Source organism: Colletotrichum paranaense, assembly GCF_030867605.1.
Source record: "Colletotrichum paranaense strain IMI 384185 chromosome Unknown Scaffold_10.1, whole genome shotgun sequence".
Lineage (NCBI taxonomy): Eukaryota > Fungi > Ascomycota > Sordariomycetes > Glomerellales > Glomerellaceae > Colletotrichum > Colletotrichum paranaense.
In genome coordinates this window covers 1064427-1088277 of record NW_026848968.1, presented here as the reverse complement: position 1 = coordinate 1088277, position 23851 = coordinate 1064427, and the positions used below count along the sequence as shown (strand labels likewise).

The 23851-nt window shown below is 49.1% G+C and overlaps 7 protein-coding genes across 7 annotated transcripts; 3 read left to right on the top strand and 4 right to left on the bottom strand.

Annotated features, from left to right (window-relative positions):
• Positions 1–1320: 1320 nt before the first annotated feature.
• On the bottom strand, positions 1321–3001 carry CPAR01_12044 (uncharacterized protein; the record flags this gene model as incomplete). The annotated part of the gene is made up of 2 exons (XM_060496302.1): positions 1321–2247; positions 2300–3001. The coding sequence occupies 2 exons, from the start codon at positions 2999–3001 to the stop codon at positions 1321–1323; spliced, it is 1629 nt and encodes a 542-aa protein (XP_060345087.1).
• Positions 3002–9617: 6616 nt separating this feature from the next.
• Positions 9618–11441, top strand: CPAR01_12043 (uncharacterized protein; the record flags this gene model as incomplete). The annotated part of the gene is made up of 2 exons (XM_060496301.1): positions 9618–10439; positions 10491–11441. 2 exons carry the CDS (start codon positions 9618–9620, stop codon positions 11439–11441), a joined length of 1773 nt encoding a protein of 590 aa, XP_060345086.1.
• A 1140-nt stretch (positions 11442–12581) lies between these two features.
• On the bottom strand, positions 12582–12803 carry CPAR01_12042 (uncharacterized protein; the record flags this gene model as incomplete). The annotated part of the gene is made up of 1 exon (XM_060496300.1): positions 12582–12803. The coding sequence occupies one exon, from the start codon at positions 12801–12803 to the stop codon at positions 12582–12584; it is 222 nt and encodes a 73-aa protein (XP_060345085.1).
• An 85-nt stretch (positions 12804–12888) lies between these two features.
• On the bottom strand, positions 12889–13934 carry CPAR01_12041 (uncharacterized protein; the record flags this gene model as incomplete). The annotated part of the gene is made up of 2 exons (XM_060496299.1): positions 12889–12989; positions 13046–13934. 2 exons carry the CDS (start codon positions 13932–13934, stop codon positions 12889–12891), a joined length of 990 nt encoding a protein of 329 aa, XP_060345084.1.
• A 2150-nt stretch (positions 13935–16084) lies between these two features.
• CPAR01_12040 (ankyrin and HET domain-containing protein) lies at positions 16085–18255 on the top strand (the record flags this gene model as incomplete). The annotated part of the gene is made up of 2 exons (XM_060496298.1): positions 16085–16355; positions 16424–18255. 2 exons carry the CDS (start codon positions 16085–16087, stop codon positions 18253–18255), a joined length of 2103 nt encoding a protein of 700 aa, XP_060345083.1.
• Positions 18256–19110: 855 nt separating this feature from the next.
• Positions 19111–21130, top strand: CPAR01_12039 (ankyrin and HET domain-containing protein; the record flags this gene model as incomplete). The annotated part of the gene is made up of 4 exons (XM_060496297.1): positions 19111–19183; positions 19245–19586; positions 19626–20450; positions 20535–21130. The coding sequence occupies 4 exons, from the start codon at positions 19111–19113 to the stop codon at positions 21128–21130; spliced, it is 1836 nt and encodes a 611-aa protein (XP_060345082.1).
• Positions 21131–21803: 673 nt separating this feature from the next.
• CPAR01_12038 (uncharacterized protein) lies at positions 21804–23718 on the bottom strand (the record flags this gene model as incomplete). Its single annotated transcript, XM_060496296.1, has 7 exons — positions 21804–22742; positions 22793–22919; positions 22970–23249; positions 23297–23327; positions 23405–23433; positions 23496–23624; positions 23679–23718. The coding sequence occupies 7 exons, from the start codon at positions 23716–23718 to the stop codon at positions 21804–21806; spliced, it is 1575 nt and encodes a 524-aa protein (XP_060345081.1).
• Between the last annotated feature and the right edge of the window lie 133 nt (positions 23719–23851).

Sequence of the window (23851 nt, the reverse complement as noted above, 5' to 3'; positions counted from 1 at the left end):
TGTGACTGCCTCTAGCCAAGAACTAGCGGGCGTGTGATCCACGTGGAGACCCGGCTCCCACATGAGTTCAACCAGTCTGTCTTGGGGACTAATCGCGTGATGGTTCAGATGCGGCCTGACCGTCCAACCTCCTTGGTTGAGCTTCCAATCGCATCCAGACGCCGAGACCCCTGGAAACATGCAGCAGCCACCAAGATCTTTGTCAATAGATCTGCTATACAATGTATTTGGGTTGTCTGGTTCTGGATCCAGGGCAAATTGATTTCAGAGTATCGAAAGTGTGCAAGGCAGTCGCAACTTACACAGGTCGCGGCTACTAAAGAGCGGCTCCTGTGCTGCAGTAATTCTTGAGGTGATCTGTGAGTGAATAGTAGTCTTGTCTTGCCGGTGGAATACTATTTTGATGCACTAAACTTCTTCAAATGACTTAGGTCCTCCACCTGGACATTGGCCCAGTAATTTTCCTTTACGATATCAAAAACTGGACTAATTTCTTTGTCCCCTCGGCGATGTCGCGGCCTGCGATAGTCCGATGTCCACGTGTCCGTCACGTTTGGCTCAACGAGAACGAGACCGGAGCTAGACTACCACATCTCGAAACACCTTAAAAACTCTATTCTTAAAACTTCTGACGTCAGAATCTACTGGAGGAGCTTACCCTGTTTACCAAACGCCAAGAGTTTCACATCGCAGCTGTCAGCGGTCAAATGTGAATGCCTATCCTTGACCCCGGGTAGAGCTACCATGCCTCGCCCGGGATACCTAGCCCACTACCCTCAGGTGGATTCATGGGGTATTGGAAATCAGACTACTGATGGAGTGATTTCTCAAACGGAGAGGTATGGGTTTGGATTTTGCCGTCATCTCAACTGTCGAGAAAAGATTTTGACTTTGAATGAATGCCCATTTACGGCAGACCCGGCGAAGTCAAGGTCGGCGATTACAGACTTACTTTCTGTCACAATCCTACTGCGGGTAGACGCGTCTTCTCACTTCTCGGCTCGATCGGTTAGCTCCGCGATCTCGGTTGAGATGGTTGCAGCATTCGTTAGGTACTAATTTTGTGCTTGGTGGGCTGGTGATGGTCCAGGTTTGAGTAACCAGAAGGAGACGGCAGGTTTCAGCTTCGGAAAGAAATGTTACGTTTGATGTTACTTTACTGTACAGTTGTAAGTCATATCTGGGTATATCATCATAGCCCTGTGGGCTAGCTGTAGCTAGGCCAGCTGGTACATGTGTACCTAATGTAGTCGTCTAATAAGCGTCATCATCTTCCAGCCCAAATGCTGGACATAGCCAGACTCTACCGAGTCTGAAAGCTCAGTCCTTTCCCCAAATTGTAGAAGAGCCGGCACTGTAGTTGCTTGCATCACTCAACTTCCTAGCCGCAAGCTTGGGCCGAGTTGGTGGTGCTAGTGTGTTGACCTCAACGGAGACTGTCGTGGTCGTCTCGCACTGAATCGCCATGCCCATGACCGAACCCTCTCCCATCCCAAACCCTTTCATGCTTCCTTTCATGCTTTCTGTACTTTCGATGCCATCTACTTTGAGCGCCTTCAAACCGCCTGATTTTGGGCCCTTGCGGGCAACTCTCTCGCACCACTTATTATATCGCCTCAGCCGTTTTTGCTCAGAGGTCGAACCTCCCATGACAATAGTTGTGTTGCCGAACTTTGGAGGCGTGCCACACATGAATGAGAATGTCTCTAAGCCAACCTCCTGTGATGGAGGCCCTTCGCATGAGAAGACGATGGATCGTCGGGTTGAAGAGTAGAGAATAACATCCATCCAGCCGTTGCAAGCGATCATTGCTCCCGCGAAGCAGAAGTATCCCAGAGATACATCGTGCCCTGTCATGGAGGCAAGACGGCCAGCAGCTAAAGGAATGGTGCAGACAACGTAGACGAGAGGGTACAAAAGAAATGTGTGCTGCCTAGCATAATCTGGAATATCGGGTAGTCGTCTAAGAATCGTCGTCAAGCACATCGGACGCCAGAAGGTGCTCGAGATTGTGCTGTGGTTATCGCAGCTCGACGTGGTGCCTGAACTTGATCCGCTGCAACTTGATAGGGTTGGGGTAGTCCCTGGGTGTCCACAGCAAGGAACCACCCCGCCGCTTTGCCGAGCCAGCTTCTGTAAATGAAGGAATATTATGAAGTAGATTAAACTTGTGAGAACCAGTGAAATGAAAATCCAGAGATAATGAAGTGTTAAGCGGACATCCTGATATTTGGAGTTGATCCAACACTGTGGCGTGTTAATGTTGTTGCCGCGATAATCATGAAGCAGGCTGACTCACCCAAGCGCCGGCTCTCACGTAGAGGCCGCCCTCACTCTTCCCATTCTCTGTGATGATTACACCAAGGATCCCGGTCCCGTACACGAAAGCCCACATCATGACGATTGCGGTATGAAAGGCCCACGTCGGGATTTTCTTTGTCGAGACAATAGACATGTAGGTGTGGATCGCGATACCCGTGATGAACACGGAAGACGCCAGGTCGCCGGTCGACACAAACCATCCTTGGGTCCAACAAGTGCCTGTGCCGACTTCAATGGCGTTTCTAGTTAGCCACTCTACATTGAGGAGAAAGGCCAGCGCTTGTTGTATATCGGCAAGTAGGAGGTTGAAAATAAGAACGAGGAACTGATTCGGCGGCTCGTTGATAGCTCTTTGCCACCATGTCTCCTTTTGTTTCTTCGCAGCTTCTTCTTCAGTTGCCGCAGTCCAATTGCTTGGAATAATGAATGCCGCGTCTGTCGGTCTCGGCGACTCAACTTTGATGATGAAATCCTCCTTCTTCGGTGTCGGCGGGCCGTGTTGCCATTGGATCAGTTTATACGTGAGAAACGTCAACAAACCCAGGCTGGTGAAGAAGGAGAGAAACCCCATTGTCGCCACTGCGGCGAGGCCATGGCGAAGAACTGGTGGCAACGGACGGACCGAGTAAGGTGAGCTGTCCGAATCGTAGTGATCTACTATCTCCTCCGACTCGTTCATCTCCGCAATGTTGATGGGTTCGACGACGATTCGTAGCTGAGTGTGGATGTCATCAAGACTACAATGACTGGGCGTCTTTCGGTGTTATACCATCCCACAGAGCCTCAAAAGTTCAATGTCGAGGGGGGTCATGGCCCAGAAGGTCCAGACCAGGGATCATCTGTAGCTTAAAAGAGAACCCACCCTAGCCTCAACATCAGCCGTCAAGCGGCAAATCCAAAAAATCCAAAAGACCATCTGACAATGCTTTCCCAGTGCCAAGAACCGTTATCCCAGCCAGATGGAGAAAATAATCCGAGTCATAGAAACGACTCAGCCCGTTTGCGATGAGGGGGTGGGAAGCGAACGTTTCTTTCCAATCCGGATTTACTCGGGAAACAATCAAGAGTTCTCCGAGACAAATTGGATCCAGTACGCGCGCGCGCGCGCGGCGCTATGGTAAACACCTGATCTTCCCTAAGATTTTGCGATTAGAGTTCGCCATGTGTGTGTATTGCCATCGAGCTCTAGTATTCGCTGTGGGAGCGAAAGAGAAGTGTGCATGTTCCATCCCCGTTCCAAATCGTTCCAGGCTAAAGTATGTCTTCGACGGGACGGACTCTCGTGGGCTTCGGCGTCCCGCGGACCGGGATGACTCAGGCCTTCCTTTCTCTTGGCCTCTCTACACAGTAAGTGTGTCTCTGAAGCACAACCCTACTCATGGGTCAGGGGTTGATAACTCGGAGATTTCTCATTGGCTCATCGACATGCCTTCTTGGACCTACAATTGTCCGAGCACGACGTGATGCCACGAGTTGAGCCTTGGTCTGGACGTGCGTCTGCCGCAAATCGCACTTGTATCCGCCCCCGATTCCGCCTTTTCTGCTGAGACACCCCGTGAACGGTTGGACTTTGCCAAGACGACCCTGACTGAGATGGAGCGGATGATGAATCGACAGAAAGAATTACTGCCCCTTGCAGTGGGACCTTGGCTTCCATGAGCCGCGGCAGTGGACAGTAATACACCCGTTCCCTCAACGGCCGTGAAGAGGTGTTCGCCCCGGAATTCATAATCTTCCCCGAAGTGGAGTTTTAGGCTAAAATCCTCCTGCTCGGGCATTTTTAACAGCCGCCAAGACGGTTCCGCGCGCATCAATCCGGGGAAACCCACTTATTGTCATCGCCGATGTGTCCACCTATCTCAGGATTATGACGAGGATGATGGGGGCCGAATCTGTCGTGTATCTAACCGACTTACCTCAGTACCTTACCTATACTAAAAACCACGCGGATCTTGTGAAACTCGAGATCGTACCGAAAGCTACGAGAAGTCAAACTCAACACTACTTTCAAATCGGCGCCAGTATCGTGTGTCCACGTGGTGGTAACTTTGGCAAAGATCCGGAAAGCTTCCGACGACAGTGAAGTTCTTGTAAAGTGGTCATCAAGTACGGTACCAGAGTTTTCATTGGATCGCAAACGGGTTTTCAGCATACGTAAAGTTCGTGTTAATAACAGAACGTTCTGGCCTATCTATCGGTCGGTTTCCTCGTCTTAGCTATCCGCCAAATTTCAAACAGCATGCTGAATGCAAGATGCAAACTCTACTGTTATTACACGCTATGCTATGATATGAGCAGCCAAAGTTTCGCTTTCGGATGATGTCTTAACCCGAGGAGCCCAAGTTGTACGTGATTAGCCACGGAGTGTTCTCCGTTATTGTCCCCGTTGATCCCAGAATCGTACCGTTACTTGTGCCGTCAGGTACGGGAAAGACAACGTCGTACTGGCAACAGGATTGAACGTCAACGGACGCGGGCCTTGATCACCCGATGACACTGGCTTAGGCCCGCGAATGGGATATGTCCTGGCTCCATTTTACATGACTCTTGTCAGCCTTAAATCTCTTCCCTTTGGACCGTGGATCTGATCAGTGACTGTCATCGAGCTTTAGACGAAAGGAATGAGGCCATGTTGAGTTGTTACGATGGGTGTGTTAGAAGTGCAGTCCGAGGTCCCAAAGTCGTAAACGCGTTTCCAGACACTGCCATTCTCGACTTTCCCATTCTAGGGCACACTCGCCGAATGGTGTCCGCGGACTGTCTGATAGTCGGCGGTACCGTGCGCTGACTTTTTCTTTGCAGCATCTAGACTGCTGAACTGACCGTGCTGTCCGAGCAACATTCGCCTACTTCGGAGCCGAATCAGTGGAGAATGGTTCGCCCTCCTTCTTTTGGCTTCAGGATGCTCGGGTGGGGCCGTGAGGAGGCGAACTTCTCGCACTTTCATCGGATCGGATACATCCACTGGCTTTTGAAGATGCATCAGTCGCGCGGAAGTGGCAAATCGGCTTGCTTGTGTTCTTTGGACGTGTTCTTTCGACATGATGTGAAGTGGCCTAACTTCGTGAGACATCGTGATAAGGCAATGCACGGCCGAATGCATGCCCTTCTCGTCGTCAGGTAGAGCATACAACCTCGGATTTCCTGAAGAAATAATTGTTATGAATAATGACTTATCAACATGATAAGAATGATTCTGAAGTGAGGTCCATCCTTGGACATAGCCGACTTAGACCATGAACGCGGCGAAATCTCATATATCGGTATGCAACCGTTTTTACCTCCAACGTTCCGGCCAGTACACTCACTCTGGGTCATCTGTGATATGCCATTATAGTGTTCTTTGACCTTCAGGAAGCTGACACATATGTAAGCCGCCGGGGTCAGAGAACGCGGCATCATGTGTCAGTCACTAGCATATGGGTCTTTCTCATCGGGACCAAAAGTCAATTTACAAGCTGAATCTGCTCTCAATACAGGTTGTCAGGGAAAAGGGTCATTGGACTTTACCCGACAGACGTGTAGAGGAACCTTTCTCTCTTGAACCCTGGCTTGGAAGCAAAAAAAGACTTCTCGGGAATCTATCCGTTTCGGCTGTAACGGCACGATCCGGCGCGACGCAGATGCTTCATCATCAACTGCCGACTCCGGTCGCTGGCAATACCGGCATTTGTAAGAAACTGCCGTACTGCTTTGGTCTCGATTGGAACGCGGATATCACGAAAATGACCGACTCGTGCTCTGACCTGGAAAAAACGAGATCAAGGATCCGCTCAAGCTGTCCGCTAGTCTTGCGGAGTTTGAAACATGCTAGATTGGATGAGGTATTCGCATAGAGGTCAGCGGAGCCCATAGGGTAGATCCTCTAGCGCAACTGCGGAGGAGATGCCGGATGCCCGTCAAGTCTGTTAGTCAGTTGATATATCCTATTTCCCCGGAGCAGTAAATAATTGATTGGCCCTAAGGTATATAGCATTGTTAGTTGAAACTGAGCCCAGCCTTTCCAGCTGCTAATAGTCCGGGAGTAGCACGACGTTGCTGATTAACCCATTCTTCTTGGCCTGCATTGTTACGTAGCGTGCACAACAAGCTTGCCATCGTGGCGTAATAAGCCGCATTGAATATCGCCCTGCGTCGCATCTTTGGTTCAAAAACATCACGATTAATTCCATACCAGTCATATTGTTTCGCCAAAATCAGTACAACAGTTTTGCGTTTCCCTACAAGCACGGGGAGTTTTCAGTGGAAGAGAAAGATGCTTGATTCGGAGCCGCCGTTTCGGGGGGATATCAACATGCTAGCATTATGTACATTACGTGAAATAAGGTATCATGGCGACTTGTCCATTAGAAGGGAAGCGGGGAGCAGGGGACAGCCCGTTCGGATAACCAAGTGATCAGGACTGCTTTGCCTCGAAGCTATGTCTGAGCGATAGTTGCAGGGAAGTAGCAGCGCTTCTGACTATTTTACTTGACGGGACCATAGCCGTGGAAGAGCACATATTTGATTTTTTTCAATTTGATAGATACAATATCTCGGATGTCTCATACCCTTTATCGTTAACTGCACATGTGAGACTGCAGTCATGTCATGAAAGTAGTATTCTATATGCATGTGACGAAGGCTGGTCCAGATCAAGCATTGGCTAGACTTGGACAAGGAGTGGTTTTCTTACCGTTCGATTGATTTTCAACTATCTAGTGTGCCACTACGCAGAGCCTCGGCACTTGTGAAAACATTGAGCATCAGACTGCCGACGACTCAAAGGAGACAATACTACCGCCAAGAGCCTCACATCGCTACGATATCGCGCTTCAACTGGGGAATACGGCCATTAATAGCTGGTCCCGCTTCACCTTGCCAAGATAATAGAAACATCAGCCACAAGGTCCATTATTCACACATTTCGATGGCGTGTGACACAACCATATCAGGGAATTCGGAGAATTGCTCCCACCGGCTATATCGGATGAGAGTAGCATCCTGATGCAGGCATTCAAGTATTCAAGATAAGGTTCGGGGATGAAGAGTAATGTCAAGATGGCCCCTACGTTACTGGGGTAATTCGGGAGTCGGGTGAGCAACAACCTGCCCTTGGCTAGAAACGCTATCATAGTACATGTAGGAGCCATGTCGAGGACTTCGGGTTATTCAATACATTGACTTGTGAATGTGTATTTCTCGATCACCTTGCCTTCGCCGAGTCAATTACCAGCTCCGTAGGTTTTGAATCACCGTATCAGTCACCCCACATGAATCAACGCGAACGAATGATAAACTGAAGGCCAACTTGGGAAGATGTCTCACTTCACGTCGCGTGAAGTCCAGATCAACGGTAGGGTGAGAGGGAGTGGATGACTTTCATCGTCACAGATCAATCTCTGCTAACTATTTAATACTAGGTAATCTGGGCGAGTGAAATCCGCTCATCAGGTTCCACTATATGCCAATGTGGCTTGAATGGACCCTGAGAGGTCACTCCAACGACAATTCTGATCAAAACACGAGACACGACACATTTGACGACGGAAGACTACTTTACCGACTTTCTTTCTAGAGTACCAGAGCACTGTTGTGTTCAAAAACAAGCAGAAAGTACAAGCACTGCGAGATGCGTGCCGCATGGCACACGTTTAGTTTAATTTACTTGAATCAGTACAACACAATAGATGAGGTTCTTAGGTCGCATAAGCTGCCTAAGTCTTCCAGGACGACATATCACGACCGACAACCCTTAGACGAGAAAAGTAACTGTGATGGCGGTATCTCGGTTTTGCTAAAGACCGTTTCCTCTGCAAAGCACCGTGCCACCTTCGTGAATAGTCCTCATTCACTCTCACCTATATTCTCAAGTCTCAGTGTGCATAACTCCATGCTATTTCTGCGCAAAAGCAAACATCCCATAGCCCAATATTGAGTTCTAGTTACGAAAAAGCGGATTCCTTTTTCAGGTGTCCCATAAGGCGGTAAGGCCGTGTCTCTGCCATTGGCAGCTTTACTAAACATTGAAAAACATCCACATTGCCACGCAGCTATGATAATTGTGTCTGGTTTGATCCATTCATCTTCGTCCAATCGCAGTATTCGTAGGCCAAAACAAACCCAATCGAAGATATCAGGTTCATTGAAGAGCCGGTGGGCTACCACTTGTTTACCCACTTATGGCTATTGCTCGGGAAACTCAGGGAACGCGTCTTCTATCGCGTGCCTCAAAGTCATGTTAGACCAAATCTTGCAATGATCATGACGTCGAAACATTTGTCCAGGGTACTTCTGCCAAAGTTCCAAAGTCCGAAAATAGAACTGCGACTGCTTGTTGTGGCCTTCTTTGGCGCCCGAAAGTCCCGAGCACCGGGCAATGCTTGGGCTGTCAATCCAGGTACAGCTCGACATGACGCGGTCGTCAGCACCGTAATGCGGTTCAGCCACTCGCTAAGTGTTTAGTTTCTTGGCAATGTTCCTCCTGCAGGCCTCAACACAATCAAGTATAACGTAACACGAGACAGCAGGAATTCTCCTCGGAAACACATCAACATGCAAGTGACTCTACGTGAGTTTGGCTATTCTTTTCTTTCGAATGCTATGTATACAAAGGGCAAGCGCAGGTACCCAAGCTGGCGTGCTTAGACTCGAGTGGCTGATTGGAAGACCACAATCTAGCCTAGTAAAATAATCGATGTAAAGCATTGTGCTCTCAACCAACTTGCGCTGTGTTCGGGGGCTTTGTAAAATGTGGGTTCTATTCTGAAAAGAAAAAAAAAAGCAAAAGTCTGGAATAGTCAATGGCTGCCGGCCTCAAGATCAGTCCCGCGACGCGAGGGATGGCTTCATAAGATCAACTAAAGCATAGCCCACTGGCAGTTACGCAGGCAATAATGTGGCTTAACGTCCACAACTTGCCAATCACGATGTGTTGACAGATGCGACTAGTACAAAAGTAGCTAAGAGAATACGAGAGTCGCTGTAATACACACTGCCAGGGCGAAATGCGCCTGCCTGGCAGGCTGACTAGCATCTTAATCCTACAGCCAGCCAAACATCAATAGCAATGGATACTCGACTGCGGTCCTGAGCGATGAAAGTACTTTTGCCAAGATGGATGTCTCACAGTGAACAATCAGTTGCTGTGATTAGGGACCTCCAGATTTATTGAAATACCATCAGTTGCCTCGACATTTCGGACAACTTGTAAGTAGAAATTCACACTCCGGCAGCAACTCAGGTTATATCTTTCCGAACTTCGGACATCTATAAAGTGGACAAACTCTAGTAGAAGATCAGTAACTCTTGTCACGATGGTGTCTTCTCTCCTCTTGGCCGGATCTTTGTTTGGCCTCAGCCAAGCGGTCACTCTCCCCTTGGCTACAAGAAGCACAAATTCCACCAAAGCCTTTAGCTGGGTCGACACAAAATCAACGAGAGACCTGCAATACTACGACTGTGGTGATGGCTTTCAATGCGCCCGACTCGAAGTCCCACTCGACTGGTCAAACCCAACCAAGAACAGCACTGCTTCCATTGGCATCCTCAAGCTCCCGGCCACAGTTCCGAATGACGACCCGTCCTTCGCTGGCAGTATTCTCATCAACCCCGGCGGTCCAAGCGGTTCTGGCACCGGTTTTGCTTACCCCTTTGGACCCACCTTGCAAAAGGTCCTTGGTCAAGACCGCAACTATGAGATCATCGGATTTGATCCTCGTGGTGTCAACACAAGTACGCCTCGCGCCGACTGCTTCAAGGGAGACCAGTTCGCCCGCAGGCTTTCCCAGGAGCGCGACTCCATTCTACCCCCGATTGATGACGCTCTTGGCTATCATTGGGCCGACGCCAATGCTCAGAGTGCTCTTTGTGAAGAGAATGGCGTTGATAGTATCTGGGGTCACATGAACACCGCGTCCGTTGCCCGTGATATGGTGGAGATCATTGATCGCATCGACGACCTGCGCTGGAAGGAGTCGGGAAGGGCCAAACCAAAGGATGCTGAGGCAGCCCGCCTGCAGTACATTGGGATTTCATACGGGACCTACCTGGGCAATACCTTTGCGTCAATGTTTCCTGAGCGCATTGGCAGGATTTGGATTGATGCTGTCGTTGACGGCGACGACTGGGCTGCTGGTGTAAGTTCATCTCACCTCTTGAGTGTATCCCCATGTTAATCAATTTCATAGACCTTCCGAAACAATATCAACGACGTGGAGAAGATCGTTGATCAATTTTACGCTGTTTGCTTTGAATCCAAGGAAGACTGTCCCCTTTTCCAGTCATCTGACAAGTCCGGCTCAGATGTCAAAGCCCGTGTCGCCGACTTTCTAGATGAGATGGATACCAACCCCGTCTCCTTCGCCTACAACGACCGCCCGGGTGTTCTCACATCCCCAGTCATCCGCCAGGCAATCTTCTCAGCCATGTACACTCCCTTGGTCTCATTCGAGCCACTTGCTCTGGGCCTCAGCGCACTTCTGAAGGGCAACTCATCCATTCTCGCAAACTTCCTAACCCCCGAGTCCATCAAGCTTGTCTGCGACTTGGAGAACGATGAGCTTCCTCAGTACAATTGGGACTCTGATGTCTTATCTGGAGTTCTATGCACAGACATCGTGGATGACGTGGTTAATCGCAATATCTCCTTCTACGAAAACTTGCTTAAGGAGTTGAAGAACCAATCCGAGACGACTGGAACTGCTGTAACCGGAGCAGTCCCAATCTCCTGTGCCGGGCGTAAGATTCGCCCGCCGTACGCGTTCACGGGACCTTTCACAAGCCCTGTCGCCAACGCCAACGACTCCAAGGCTCCCGCTGCACCGCTCTTGATCACCTCTAGCCGTTACGATCCAATCACTCCTCTCAGAAACGCCCTGCACGTTCAGAAGGGACATCCTGGCTCGGCTGTGGTGATTCAAGAGACTTCCGGACATGGCGCGACATCTAACCCAAGCGCTTGTCTTGTCAAGATCGTTAGGGACTACTTTTACGAGGGCAAGCTGCCTGAGAGTGGTACTGTCTGTGAGTCGGCATGTAAGCCAACCATTCCGGCTGATAAGGAGAACTGCACCTCTATTCTTAACTCCAGAGATGTGGAGTATATGTTGCCTCCATTGGGAGAGTTCCACTGGTTCTAGTCGACAAATTCCGAGTATTCTTTCCAACATTAGTAATTAATTAAATATGATCGCACCTCTAATTTCCTTTTTGGTAATCATTTTTGTATAAATATGCAGCTAAGTCTTTTGCCATCTATTGACTCTCATCACTCCTGCCTCATAAGGAAAGCAAGGTTGTGCGGAAGTACTTGAGCCCAAGAAACAGGAGCATGATGCAAAGGTAACCTTGCTGGGTCAGGTTTAGGCAAATGCCATAGAGGTTAATTGAAAATGACTTTAAGCCACTCATATCCACAACACCATCTGGGTCGTCCTCTTCCGAGTCTCAATGGCCAGCAACACAGCCATGTTCATCAGCGTATCGTCCTCATTATATCAAGCGAACGGGGCTTCCAACCTCGGGCTCTCTGGCGTAGTGGTTGATATGGACCACTCTACTCGGGACGTTGAATTTCCACATGTGTCTATCGAGACGGACTTCGATTGCAAGCAATTCTTTGGCATTTTTGGCATTTGAGATACACTCAAATACACTTTTCCACCTAAATAGATGTAGATATGTGAATGTGGACATTTGAGCTGAGGCTGACATCGAATTCGAGGTAAGTGAGAACCCTGAACTTGAGGGTAAATTCATTTCGGGTAACCTCAAAAATGGCAATTCGACAGACTGCTCTTCCTATTGAGCCGTACGCATCGTTAAAACATCAAAAGCCCTGCAATCTTAAATCAGTCAAACTGATAAAGCCATGATTGAATTTGTGATCTACCCCATAGCGAATCGGTATGCCAAGGTAGAAGGTTACAGAGTGAGTGATTTTTATGCTTCGCGGTGTTTCTATCGAGAGTGCCCCTTCTCTTTCACGGCCTACAATGAGAAATCCACAATTTAACACCTCCAGAGATGGGCTATAATGTACTTAGTCTCTCACTCATATTTGCCACAGATATTTGAGAGCTTCTGTTTGACATCTTCTTTGCTTCGTGGCGTAATAGCTTACCTGTCTTACAACCATCGATCTCTTGGGTCTGGCCAAAAGCTTTCCCACTTTGAAACTTGCTACAGCTCCCGTTCTAGCTGCTCGAATATGTTTTTCTTGTCCATCAAGACGTATTCAAAACTCTGCTGAATGGGTAGGGGATTGGGTGTTAGCGCGACTATTCCAGGACAATTGCTATAAGTGCCAGCCCATAGTACAACCCATCCAAATGGCGGGCCCTCTTCTGTCTCCTCCTTAAAGAGAAGCTCTCTACGTTATATTTGGGCGATGTGACGATCCATGTCAATGATTTCACCCCTCCGGATGGACTCCCCAAATATATGGTCGAGTCGATTGCAACCTCCGCGATCAAGCTGGCGTTCCATGATTGCATCTTCATCGTCTGAGGTTCCCTCAACCACATTTCCTTGAAATGCTAGGTTTCGTAGTACAATAGACACCTCATCCTGCAGTTGTGGAATTAGTTATGGGCTGAGCATCTCACAATTCCGGATTGTAGAGAAGCGCTCCAGGCCACGCGTCACCAGCGCCTCGCAGAAACAATCATACGCGGGCGAGGGAGGCTCTAGATCAGGCTCGCGTCAGTAAAAGTTACAGATGAGGGAATAACAGTGAAAGTACCTTCACTGACATCAAAAACATTTGACGTTGACAGATCTTGGTAGACAAGCTTGAAATGTGTATCGGGGTTGGTACAACTGACAATGCCTGAAGGATAACAAAGAATCATGCGGTAGTAGGTTCGGATCTCGCAGTAGATGCAACTCAGCTCTTCGATTTCCCAGGGTTGTAGGTACTTGTTCAGAAAGCGCAGCATGTCGGCATTCGTCGTCGTCGGTAGCAGACGAGCGGTGATACTCCCCAGGCCGTGGTAGCTACACCATGTCTCGAAATGGTAGAGCCCACGGATCATACAGATTCTCCCTGTAGCGCTGAATCCGCTACAGTCTTCCGCCTCCACGTCCTGACGACCCCATTGACGCCAAAGCCATAGGAGAGCAGATCTTACTATCGATGAGTAGAAACGTGCGATGCCGGCCAGATCATCAACAGTACATGCTGCTCTGAAACTCTCTGGATCGGACTGCAAGTTGAGATATGAATCCATGAACTCCTCCAGAAGCTTAAGCTTATCTTCACTGGTCGACTCGCGCAGAATGCCCAGCTTATGAGCCGCAAAGGCATCAACGAATATGCGATGGCTGCGGAAGGTTCTGCCGAGGTGGTGATATAGCAGTCCGCGCCTCGCTGAGAGATAACATTTATGCAAAGTGGGTGAGACGTAGATGGCTGCGTGGAGGTTATCCAGGTCCGAGGGATTGCGGAGGACCTGCAACTGGATTTCTGGAATGAGGCCATCGAGGGTCAAGCGCCTAGCGACCTGCGGTCCGCTGAGAGCGGACGTAGTGGAACACTCGGTCGGCTGTTTCGCTCTATCGGAGCCTGGGCGGTGGGGTTGTTTTTCTACTTCCTCCTGTTTCTCGACAGACTGATCTTCATTGCACCCCATTGGAGCTGTACCACCCGCTATGAGTAGGTATCTCATCTCGACAGCTTGGCTGTGGTGAAGGTGACAATGATTGAGGATTCAACCCCATTTTGTGGCGTGCCTCAATGGATGAATAGGAAAAAAGATTGGTGCTCGGTGGCAGGTGCGGTAAGGTCATTAATTGGGAGAGCCAGTGGACAGGACCCTGACGTCAACCGATGATACCATCCAACTTAAGCTTTTGTCCCGGTGAGTCCGGTGCTGTCGTCGACAGCGAAAAAAGAAAATTTACCTCCATCACTTCACACATTTTGTATCGTGTGTGAGCTGACGATGACGAAAAAGAAGTAACCAGTCACCATGTCTGACCTGACGCCATCAAAGCGAATAACGGAGAGACTTGACAATGTTTTCAACTCAGCGTGAATGGTTGGTGTAATTGGCCGCTACCCCAACTGTACTGGCGATGTACTACTGAGGATATCTCAGATGGGGTAGTATCTCGGAATCGCAACCTTCACCCGAGTCTGTAGTCATGCTAGTATTTCGAATTTATACTTTAATCCAGGCAAAGACGGGATACAATACGAAAGATCAAGCACGGCAAAAATGACGCACGTGAGCTAGCAATGTGGGCTTGCCTGCGGGATGTCTATTGCATGGGCTTACCTGCTGCCTCTTCATCTTGAGCAATTGGTACTGGACGGGGATGAAGACTGCGCCCCCCGCAGACCTCAACCCGGTGGTCTGGATGATACAGAAGTGAGACGCCAATGTCATCTCCCCAGAATGTCAAAGCAGTCATGTCCCATCGACGCAGCTCGAATTCCAGTGGGAAACCCCCCAATACAGTCTTCTCGCACTTCATGGTCGTAAGGAGGCGGCACAGAATCACGACAACGAATCATGTACACCTCCGTGCAACATAACCGGCATAGCAGGCCTCTACTTGTACAGGGCCGAGAACCACTTTAACAACTGGGATGAACCAGATTTGGGTCAACCTCTTCCATATTTGGCAGTCCGTGTTGCATTTCTCGTTTCCCCACCTCAGGTTGCTGTATGGGTCGCATACTCAGTTGAGGCGTATCCAGAACTTCGGGCTACCTTGGCGCGCGCTTACGTCCGCCCTCGCGCTGGGAGATGATGCATGCAACAGCATTGATATGCTTCATCATGCCCAGCTGTCAAAATCGCCGTCGAACACTGCTTCGTTCTTCCCACTTTGCGTTGATTGTTGTACTCCAATTGCGGCGCTTAAGCCGAGAATTATGTTCACTGATCTTCATTCCAAAGAGTCACGTTGAAGAAAGGTTGGGTCCGGTTGATTCAAACGAAATGTGTCACAACGTATCTTCGTTCACGAGCATTGCGACTACATCTAGAACAGATACAGAAGTCTTTTCATATGACCTATATTTATCTGATACGCCTGGTCACTTTTTGTCGAAGACTGACCTGTCCCTGTCGACTGGTGCACTGCCCTGGCCGACCCTCTCCTTCAATGTCACAACACGCACCCAATAGTCAGGCTGCTACAGAAATGGTACAGCATGGCATGCGCCGAACCAAGGAGGTATGTCCAGTTTGCCAAATCTGTGTCTTGCAGGCTTGATTCTAGCTCCAATGACAGTCAGGTAAATGGGAGCATTTGGTACTTGTGTTGGGTCCAACGACCCTAGTAAGTAATTATGCAAGAGAGTGGCACCGGAGGATCTTCATCAAGTGGCCCCATTTCCATGTCAATTCTGCTACCAACAGCGTTGGATGCGCCGCAAAGGCTACTGTACCAATATCCAGGACCAGTTAGAAGCTCTTTTCAGGAATACTCTTGATGCTTAGTCCCCGTGTAAACGCTGGGCTGGTTTCGACACATCGCCGGGCTACACTCTCAACGCTTCTCCTAGCCGCGCGGTTCGCCTGGCCATCAAATAATACTTGTCTGTTAAAGAGAGCCAATCCACCGACAATACAAAACCTGATTTTCTCATGAAAACTCCCCGAAGCCCCTCGAAGTCATGTAGCTTCCTCTGCCGATGAATATTTTGACACATATCTCCCTCTCGAGGCAAAGCTGTAAGGAGCTTTGTACAATTGTTGCCCTACTTATCGTCTATCTCAACATCAAGCGCTCACTTTCTAAGTTCTCTTCCTTGTCCTTATCCGCCATCATGATCGGTCTTTTGCAGCCACTAGACTTGCGGAAAGAGCGTGTGGCTTCACACGACAATACACCGGCGCCGGTATCGCCGGTATCGCCAGTATCGTCAGTATCGAGGCCTCCAGCTAGCCCTGCCGCCAATCTTCACGCCATTGTGCTCGCTTTTCGAGCCATTACAGTGCTCAAAACAGCAAGCACCTCAGCGACTACTCGAATCAGAAAGACAACCTCTATTGATGCGGACAAACACCCCGCGTTACCCCTCTCAAATGTACATTCAGGTATGTTAGGTCCAGATTGACTTCCCACAAATGCACAACATGAATGCTGATACGTAATCGAAATAAAGTGTATCAAACTGTTCCACTTCGCCCCAATGAGTTCCGCATTCTCCATGTGGAGCCATCCGCTTCATTCTCGTCGCAAGTTGTGGCCAGGCTCTCCGTGGTTGACTACGATCCCGAATCCAAGAGAGTCTCGGCCTCTTACGACGCTCTCTCCTACAGATGGGGTGACCCCAACGACAACGTTACAATTATCGTCAACAACGCAGAGTTGAAGGTGACAAGGAATTTGTCCATTGCCCTTCAGAATCTTCGTCACAGGGACCGAGAGCTTGTCATCTGGACTGACGCTATCTGCATCAATCAGATGGACATAGAAGAGCGACAGGTCCAAGTGACTCTAATGGGGGCCATCTACTCAAAGGCAGCCTGTGTACAGATATGGCTTGGCGAGGCTGGTCACGATACCGAAGAGGGCATGAATCTCGCCAACAGCTGTGGCGGCACACGTGCAGACACCGCAGAAGTTGTGAAAAAGATATGCGCCGATGGTCGTGGGTCGACTGGATTGGCAGAGCTCCTCGAGCGGCCATACTGGAGCAGAATCTGGATGTTCCAAGAAATCCTCCTGTCAGGAAAGGCGCAGGTTCAGTGCGGGCAATTCAGCACATCCTTCGGTAACCTCAAGTACCTTGACTTGGTAACCTCCAAGTCATCCCTGTGGAGAGACCGAAAGAACCCTCCACCCTGGACTATCCGACTTCGCAAAGCGTTCTTCAACACAGCACAATTTACCATCAGTCCAAAGGCTCTCAACAACCTAGAGCGTATTCTTGTTCTCACAAGACCATTACAAGCGACCGAGGCGCGTGATAAGCTCTTCGCCCTCATGGGTACGTGCGATATGGCCCCGTATCTGTCCGTCGACTACAGCAAGTCGCTCCGCGATATCTATGTCGAGTTCGCCAGGCATTACGCTCAAAAGACAGGAAGTTTAGCCTTGTTTCTCCTAGCCGGATCTCAAAATCCAGAGGATCAAACCGATATTGGTCTTCCTTCATGGACTCCGGACTTTCGCTCTTCGACGGGGGTCGATATCTACACTGGCTACGGTATCGAAAATGCAGGTACCTTCAATGCCACCAAAGGGAAACGCTTCATGGGAGCGTACTCAAAAGAACACTCAAGGGGGGATGCTGACGGGGTCTTCGTGGCCGAAGGATATCTTTTCGACACGATTCGAACCACAGTCCCAGTCTTGAAAGATGCGCGGACTCCGAAGGAATTGTTATCGGTGCTGCGATTTGGACAGCTTGAAAGTCGGCCCATGGTTTCAGGCAAGCCTCAGATCGAAGCACTGTTCGAGGGTCTCATTTTCGACACCAATGGGCACACTGAAGAGGACTCTGAAGCCCGCGCCACCACAAAGCAACATCATCGATTGAATTACATGCTTGGGTTCATGCGAGACTTGGAGACATACATGGGCAACGAGCTTCCCAGGAAGAAAGACGGCAATGTTGACTTCAACGCCCTCTTCGGCTCTAAAGGAGGCAGCGATCTCCCCTACGTCACCTTCCATGAGTCAATCAAAAGGACTGATCCCTCCCAGCTCGATGTTCATTACAAAGCATTCATGAAGGAGTTTTTGTTGAAAGCAGGACGGGCGTCGAGCATGTTCGTCTCCAACGACAACAAGCTCGGTCGGTGCAGCGTCGTTGCACGATCTGGTGATGTCATTGCCTTACTTTTCGGATGTCCTTTTCCTGTGATTTTGAGGCGGAAAGAGTTGGGATTCGAGCTTGTCGGTGCTTGTTACATCAGCGGCATGATGTACGGGGAGTTAATGACCAGCGAGAGTCATGACTTGGCTGTTCAGGAGATCCCATTGATCTAAGGAAGATATCAGCAGACGAAGCTGAGCATGTATCATTATCGAGGCATTTTATCATTCGGCAGCTCATCATCTAATTGGAGTCTCGATTTCTCGCGAGATTTACTTTACACAAATGTCACTCTTCGTGCTTCCTTCCTACAAGCTCACTTTATCGCTTCGTAACTCTTCATTTCAGAAGCTGTCAGTCGCATAAAAATCCATCCTGTAGTATCACCTCGACGACTCAGTCGTCGCTGTTACACCGGTCAACAAGTCACAATCGAAAAATAATCTAATCCTGGCGCAAAATAAGCCCAGGACACGTTACATTCCGACCCAGTTTCGTCTTTTCCATGGTCATCTGAGTTTCCGCATTCGACCGTCGATTAGCCAACCATGCGGTCCGAAGAGTCCAGTGACTCTAGTCAGAAGCGCTCAGCTAGAAGCGCTCAGTCAGAAGCGCTCAATGCAGTTTCTTGCTTAGCGTAGAGTTTCATGCGCGCGCTTGCGACAATAACGCCGGCGGCAAAAGTCCATCATCTTCCATTCCATGGAGTTGTCATGATCGTCCTTGGGGCTTCCATCTGTAATTTTATGACAGCCAAGGGCTGGTGTTGCATAAGAGACCAAGCATGTCCACATCCCCTCCTTGAGAGGATGTCCCTTGTCATATCTCCTTCCGCAGCTCATACAACTCACGGGACCACAATACGACCTTAGTGATGCGAAATCAGAGAGCGTGTGTCCATTGACTAATAATCAAACAAAAAGCGTAAGTCGCACAGAACATACATCTTGTCACCCAGCCGTGATTTTCAGATCTTCTTGGTTAGCACTTGGACTGATAAAACAGTGCTGCTTTGGCAAACACAGCCAATGACATCCATTCGACGTGACGAGCCCATCGAAGTGGGTGTCGCTAACGATAGACGCCGGAAAACCGAATTAGGTCCGATTGCCTTTGACTGATGAAAGAAATTGAAATCGATTCAGCCACTGACTCGCACAAGTCTACCATCTGCTTCCTTTCAGTAGAGACGAGATCCGTGTGATCAAGCTGCAGCCCGCAACGTCACTACTGACTCCGGTTATTGCCGACCTCGCCGTCCTGCAGCTCGGAATTGAGCCTTCTCAGTATGATGCGTTATCATATGGCTGGAGTGACGACACTGATCTAGTCAATATCATTATCAATGGGAGGGGCATGAATATCGCACGCAGCCTTCAAATTGCACTACGCTACTTACGCCACGACGAAGAGGAGAGGGTGTTGTGGGCGGACAGCCTTTGCATCAACCAGGGGGACATGGAAGAGAAGTCTATACAGATTCAGAAGATGGACAGAATCTATAGTGAAGCCAGTTGTGTGAGAATCTGACTGGGTGAAGCAGGTGACTCTACAGAAGCGGGCATGGCCTTGCTAAACAGCTATGAGGCTCTGCAAGATGAGACGACGACTACGCAGAAAATCATGCATGACGAGGAAGGTGTTACAGGGCTGACTGGGCTCCTCCTTCGGCCTTACTGGTCCCGAATGTGGATGTTCCAAGAGATCCTCCTAGCAAAGCGGGTAGCGGTCCACTGCGGCACCTTCGTTGCAGACTGGTGGACAATCAAGACATTGGACACTCTTACCAGCAAGCCCTCTCTCTGGAAGCCATCAGAGCCACGAAAAAGATCTATCGCCGAATTACGCAAGGCATTCTTCAACATTGCGCACTTGAACGTTCTTTTAAGTCAGAGTGGGAACATCGAGAACATCTTGTTTCCAACTAGCCACCTACAAGCCTCAAACGATCATGACAAGCTATATGCGCTCATAGGTCTGCGTAACATTGGGGACTATTTAACCATCGACTACCACCTTTCTACGAGCGACTTTTATGCGGACTTCACGCAGTGCTATACTCAGCACACCGGTGGCCTTAGCCTGCTCTACGGCGCGGGGCTTTGCCAGTCCTCCAGAGGCCGAGATATCGGTCTTCCCTCCTGGGTGCCCGACTTCCGCGGGATAGACGGCAGAGACTCATTCTTCCTCGCTGCTGGATTCTCCAGAGTTTTCGAAGCATCAGCTGGCAGAAGCTACCGGCAAGCAAAACGAAACGATTTTGAGATGGGCTCAGATAACAATATACATCCAGCTGAAGGCCTCCAGCTTGACGGTCTGCTAGCTGGAGACTTATCTGATGAGAAACCTCCCGACAACTTCCCAATTTGTGAAAAGCTCTCAGCCAAAAACCTCTCTTTTGGAAATATTGCTGTCGAACAACTCCCTATTCAACAAAACTCCATTTAGGAAGTCGTGGTCGGAGAACCCCCGATCAGGAGACTTTCTATTGAGCAAATTTCGTTCGAAGAATCTGCGGTCGAGCAATACTCTGCCAAATGTCTCGACGTTGAGGGTCTTCTAGCTGGAGAAATCCTGATGACGCATCCACTTGACGTCAGCGAGGCTGGTCGCTGGGAATTGTACCAAACATTCGGTATTGGCTGCTCAAGGCACAGCTCTTGCGAGTCTGCAATTCAGGCACTTGCTGAAGTCCTCGTCATGGATAGCGATGCTAAAAACTCTAAACGCATTTCAGGACAACCCGATCATGGTTCTCAGGTCTCACTATTTCGCCTTCTCGGTCTTGTTCGAGATGTTGAGAAGTTGTGCAAGGGAGACTCTACAGGAGCCGAAGCCGAAACTGATGTTCTGGCCTTTTTGAGATGGCTTGGGATCGAGCAAGTCGATATGTCAGGCGAGACTTACTCTAGTCTTTGGGCATCGGAGCAAAGAACGCTCGATCGCTATCGTACGTTGTTCATCCGTGAGCTGAAACGCAAGCGAGTCCCATCTTGCCGGATTTTCTCAGCCAAGTCTGGCTACATTGACACCATGATATTGGTATGATCTTGTAGATCTTAGAATTCTCAGTAGAACAAAGAGATTGCCGAGGCCTAGCTAGTTGGGGCAAATCGAAGTGTTGATGGACAAAGGGGTATCCGGTCGATATCGCGTCAGCCATTGCTATGTATACATTTGTCTTGAGATTATATCTTAGTCCGTTTAGCTGGGATACCTTATTGCAGGACAGTCATAGTCAAACCAGATTTGGTAATAGCCACTTGGAATTGAAGAACTTCTTGGAATTATCTTACCAGCCCCTGTCGATATGCAGAAAGTCCATCACAGCTGAATATAGGATCGGCGCTGAATAGTGCAGGTGAGACAAACCACAGCAACAGACTAATTAGTAGAAGTTTAGTCTACCAAATATATCGGCATTAGAGGTGATAAACCTTCCATGGAACCCATAAAGCAGTTGCCTTTGATACTGCGACTGCCGCATACTGGAATGGAGAAGCGGTCGCTCTGCGTGTCCTGGCTGTGACCCGACTTGCATCAAGAGTTACTGCACCTCGTACTGGAGCAGCTTCTTGATAGGCCAGACTCAGTGAACAGGAATTTAGTATTTCAGGCTAAGGAGAGAGTCAATAACTGGAATAGGGACTTGGAAGGCTAGTTACAAGATGTTCCCAGCGTACCTGACTTAGGTAGCCAAAGCAACAAAGCAGGCTCTATACTATTCGGTTTTGGGCCTGTTTCTAGAAATTTTGACGTTCACCTTCTCAATCTCTTCCCTCGCTCGATCCCACCGACTTCGCTTGCCCTTGAAGTAGCGGTAGATATGTGGACTGTAGATACCACCCATGAGAAGGTTGCAGAAAGATCGATCCTTGAGCCAGTAACGCCATCCCTTCCAACCCCACCCCAAATATTCGTCAACCCCAGTTCCAGCCATCTTGTCCGCCCATGCTGACCAAGAATGGCCATTGACAAGCTGCGGGTGAACATTACTTTTCTTTGCAAGGTTACACAGCCAATCATGGTGCTCGTCAACCGCCCGCTCCATCTCGTGCTGAGGTGGAAGATCCGAGTTCCCCTTCCAGATTTGCACGACAGCCATGGATGCCAGGTCATATAGAACGAATGCCCCCGTTGCAAATGCCACGCACCCCATGAATGCGAGTGAGTCCGGGTACTTGAGAGACAGAACATTCTGATACAGACGAGGCAGCGGTTTGCCCCTAGACCCCTGGGACGCAGTCCACTTCGGGGTGGTAAAAGCCGTTGGATCAGCTTCGTGATCCAACAGACCAAAGTTTGGTTTGTATCCAGTGCAGTAGATGATAGCATCTACATTCAAACTCCTTCCATCAATCAACTCAACTTCATTCGGCCCGGTTACGCAGCTGACACCTAGGACAGAGTGGACTTTGCCACTCTCAAGCGCTGGGACGATCTCGTCTGAGACGACTGGGGTGCTAGTTTTGATCGAAGGTGCTGGAGAGAGATTCCACTCAGGACGGATGTTGAATGCAGAATCCTGCAGCTTTTTAACAAATCCATTGAAAAGGCGTTCAGATAGATTAGGGAAGAACCGCTCGAGGAGCCTTTGGAAAGTGATCAAGCGAATATTAAGTGTGTGGTCAATCGGATGTCCTTTGTTGGTTCGAGGAAGCTTATGGCAGATTAGACCTGGTTTTCGATAGATTGGGGTCCATGACTTACGATGAGAGCGCCTTCTCGATGAGAAACATAGATCTCGCTTGCATGGCCCACAAGTGATGTTGCAGTGTCAGCGCCGGTGTTTCCCAAGCCGAAGACCAACACTTTCTTCCCTGCGAAGTTCTCTGGGCTAAACTGCTCATTAGCAAAGAAAGACCAGACTGAAATAGTGTGGTTGACCTTTTGTAAGATTTGGAGTGGAGCGTTTCGCCCTTGAACTGCTCAATCCCTTTGACATTCGGATAGTTCGGTGTTTGGTTCATTCCTGTCGCGATGATGACCCTGTCGAACATTTCGTTTGGCGAATCAGAAATTTCAATAATCCATTTGTTGAGAGTATCATCATGCGATACATGAGTGACAACTGTGTTGAGACGCATCATTGATCGCAGCTTGAAGTGATCGACATAGTCCTCCAGATACTGCGCCACCTCTTCGGCCGAAGGTTGACTGGTCGTCGCTTTGATTTGTGAGAGTGCTAACTTTTAGTCCAATTGACAGACTTACCATCAGGAAACGGGAAGTCTGTGAAACACCCCTGATGAAGTGTCAGTCGCATTAACTACTCGAAGTCCCAAGTCTCTCGTCTGCACATTTTAAAGAGAGAAATCTTACTCTTTCTTTTGAAATATTAACAACAGTTGCTGTAGTACGTAAGTCAACAGTGATCCAAATGCAATGGCAGGCGGAGCATCGTGCTACTCACTGGGCAACACAGAAGTCTTGTCCTCTCGAGTAAACTTCCAAAGACCACCAACATAGGGGTTGCGCTCAAATCCGGTCACTTCGAAACCCTCTTCGGCAAGATTCTTCAGAGCCACGATACCAAAGGCACCTACTCTGTGTCAGAATAATCAACTCGTTTCATCGACAGGTTTACTACACTTACCGAGTCCTATCACTGCGACTTTGTTCCTTGAAAGGTCCATTGTGACACAATTGAAGTCATTCAAAATACACAGGATGTCTCAAGCCGGGAGTCACCAGGGAACCACGCGCCATATCTAGTTATTTTGGCTTTAGCGATTCTCGTGGTATGGAATGCGGGCACCTAAACTCTTG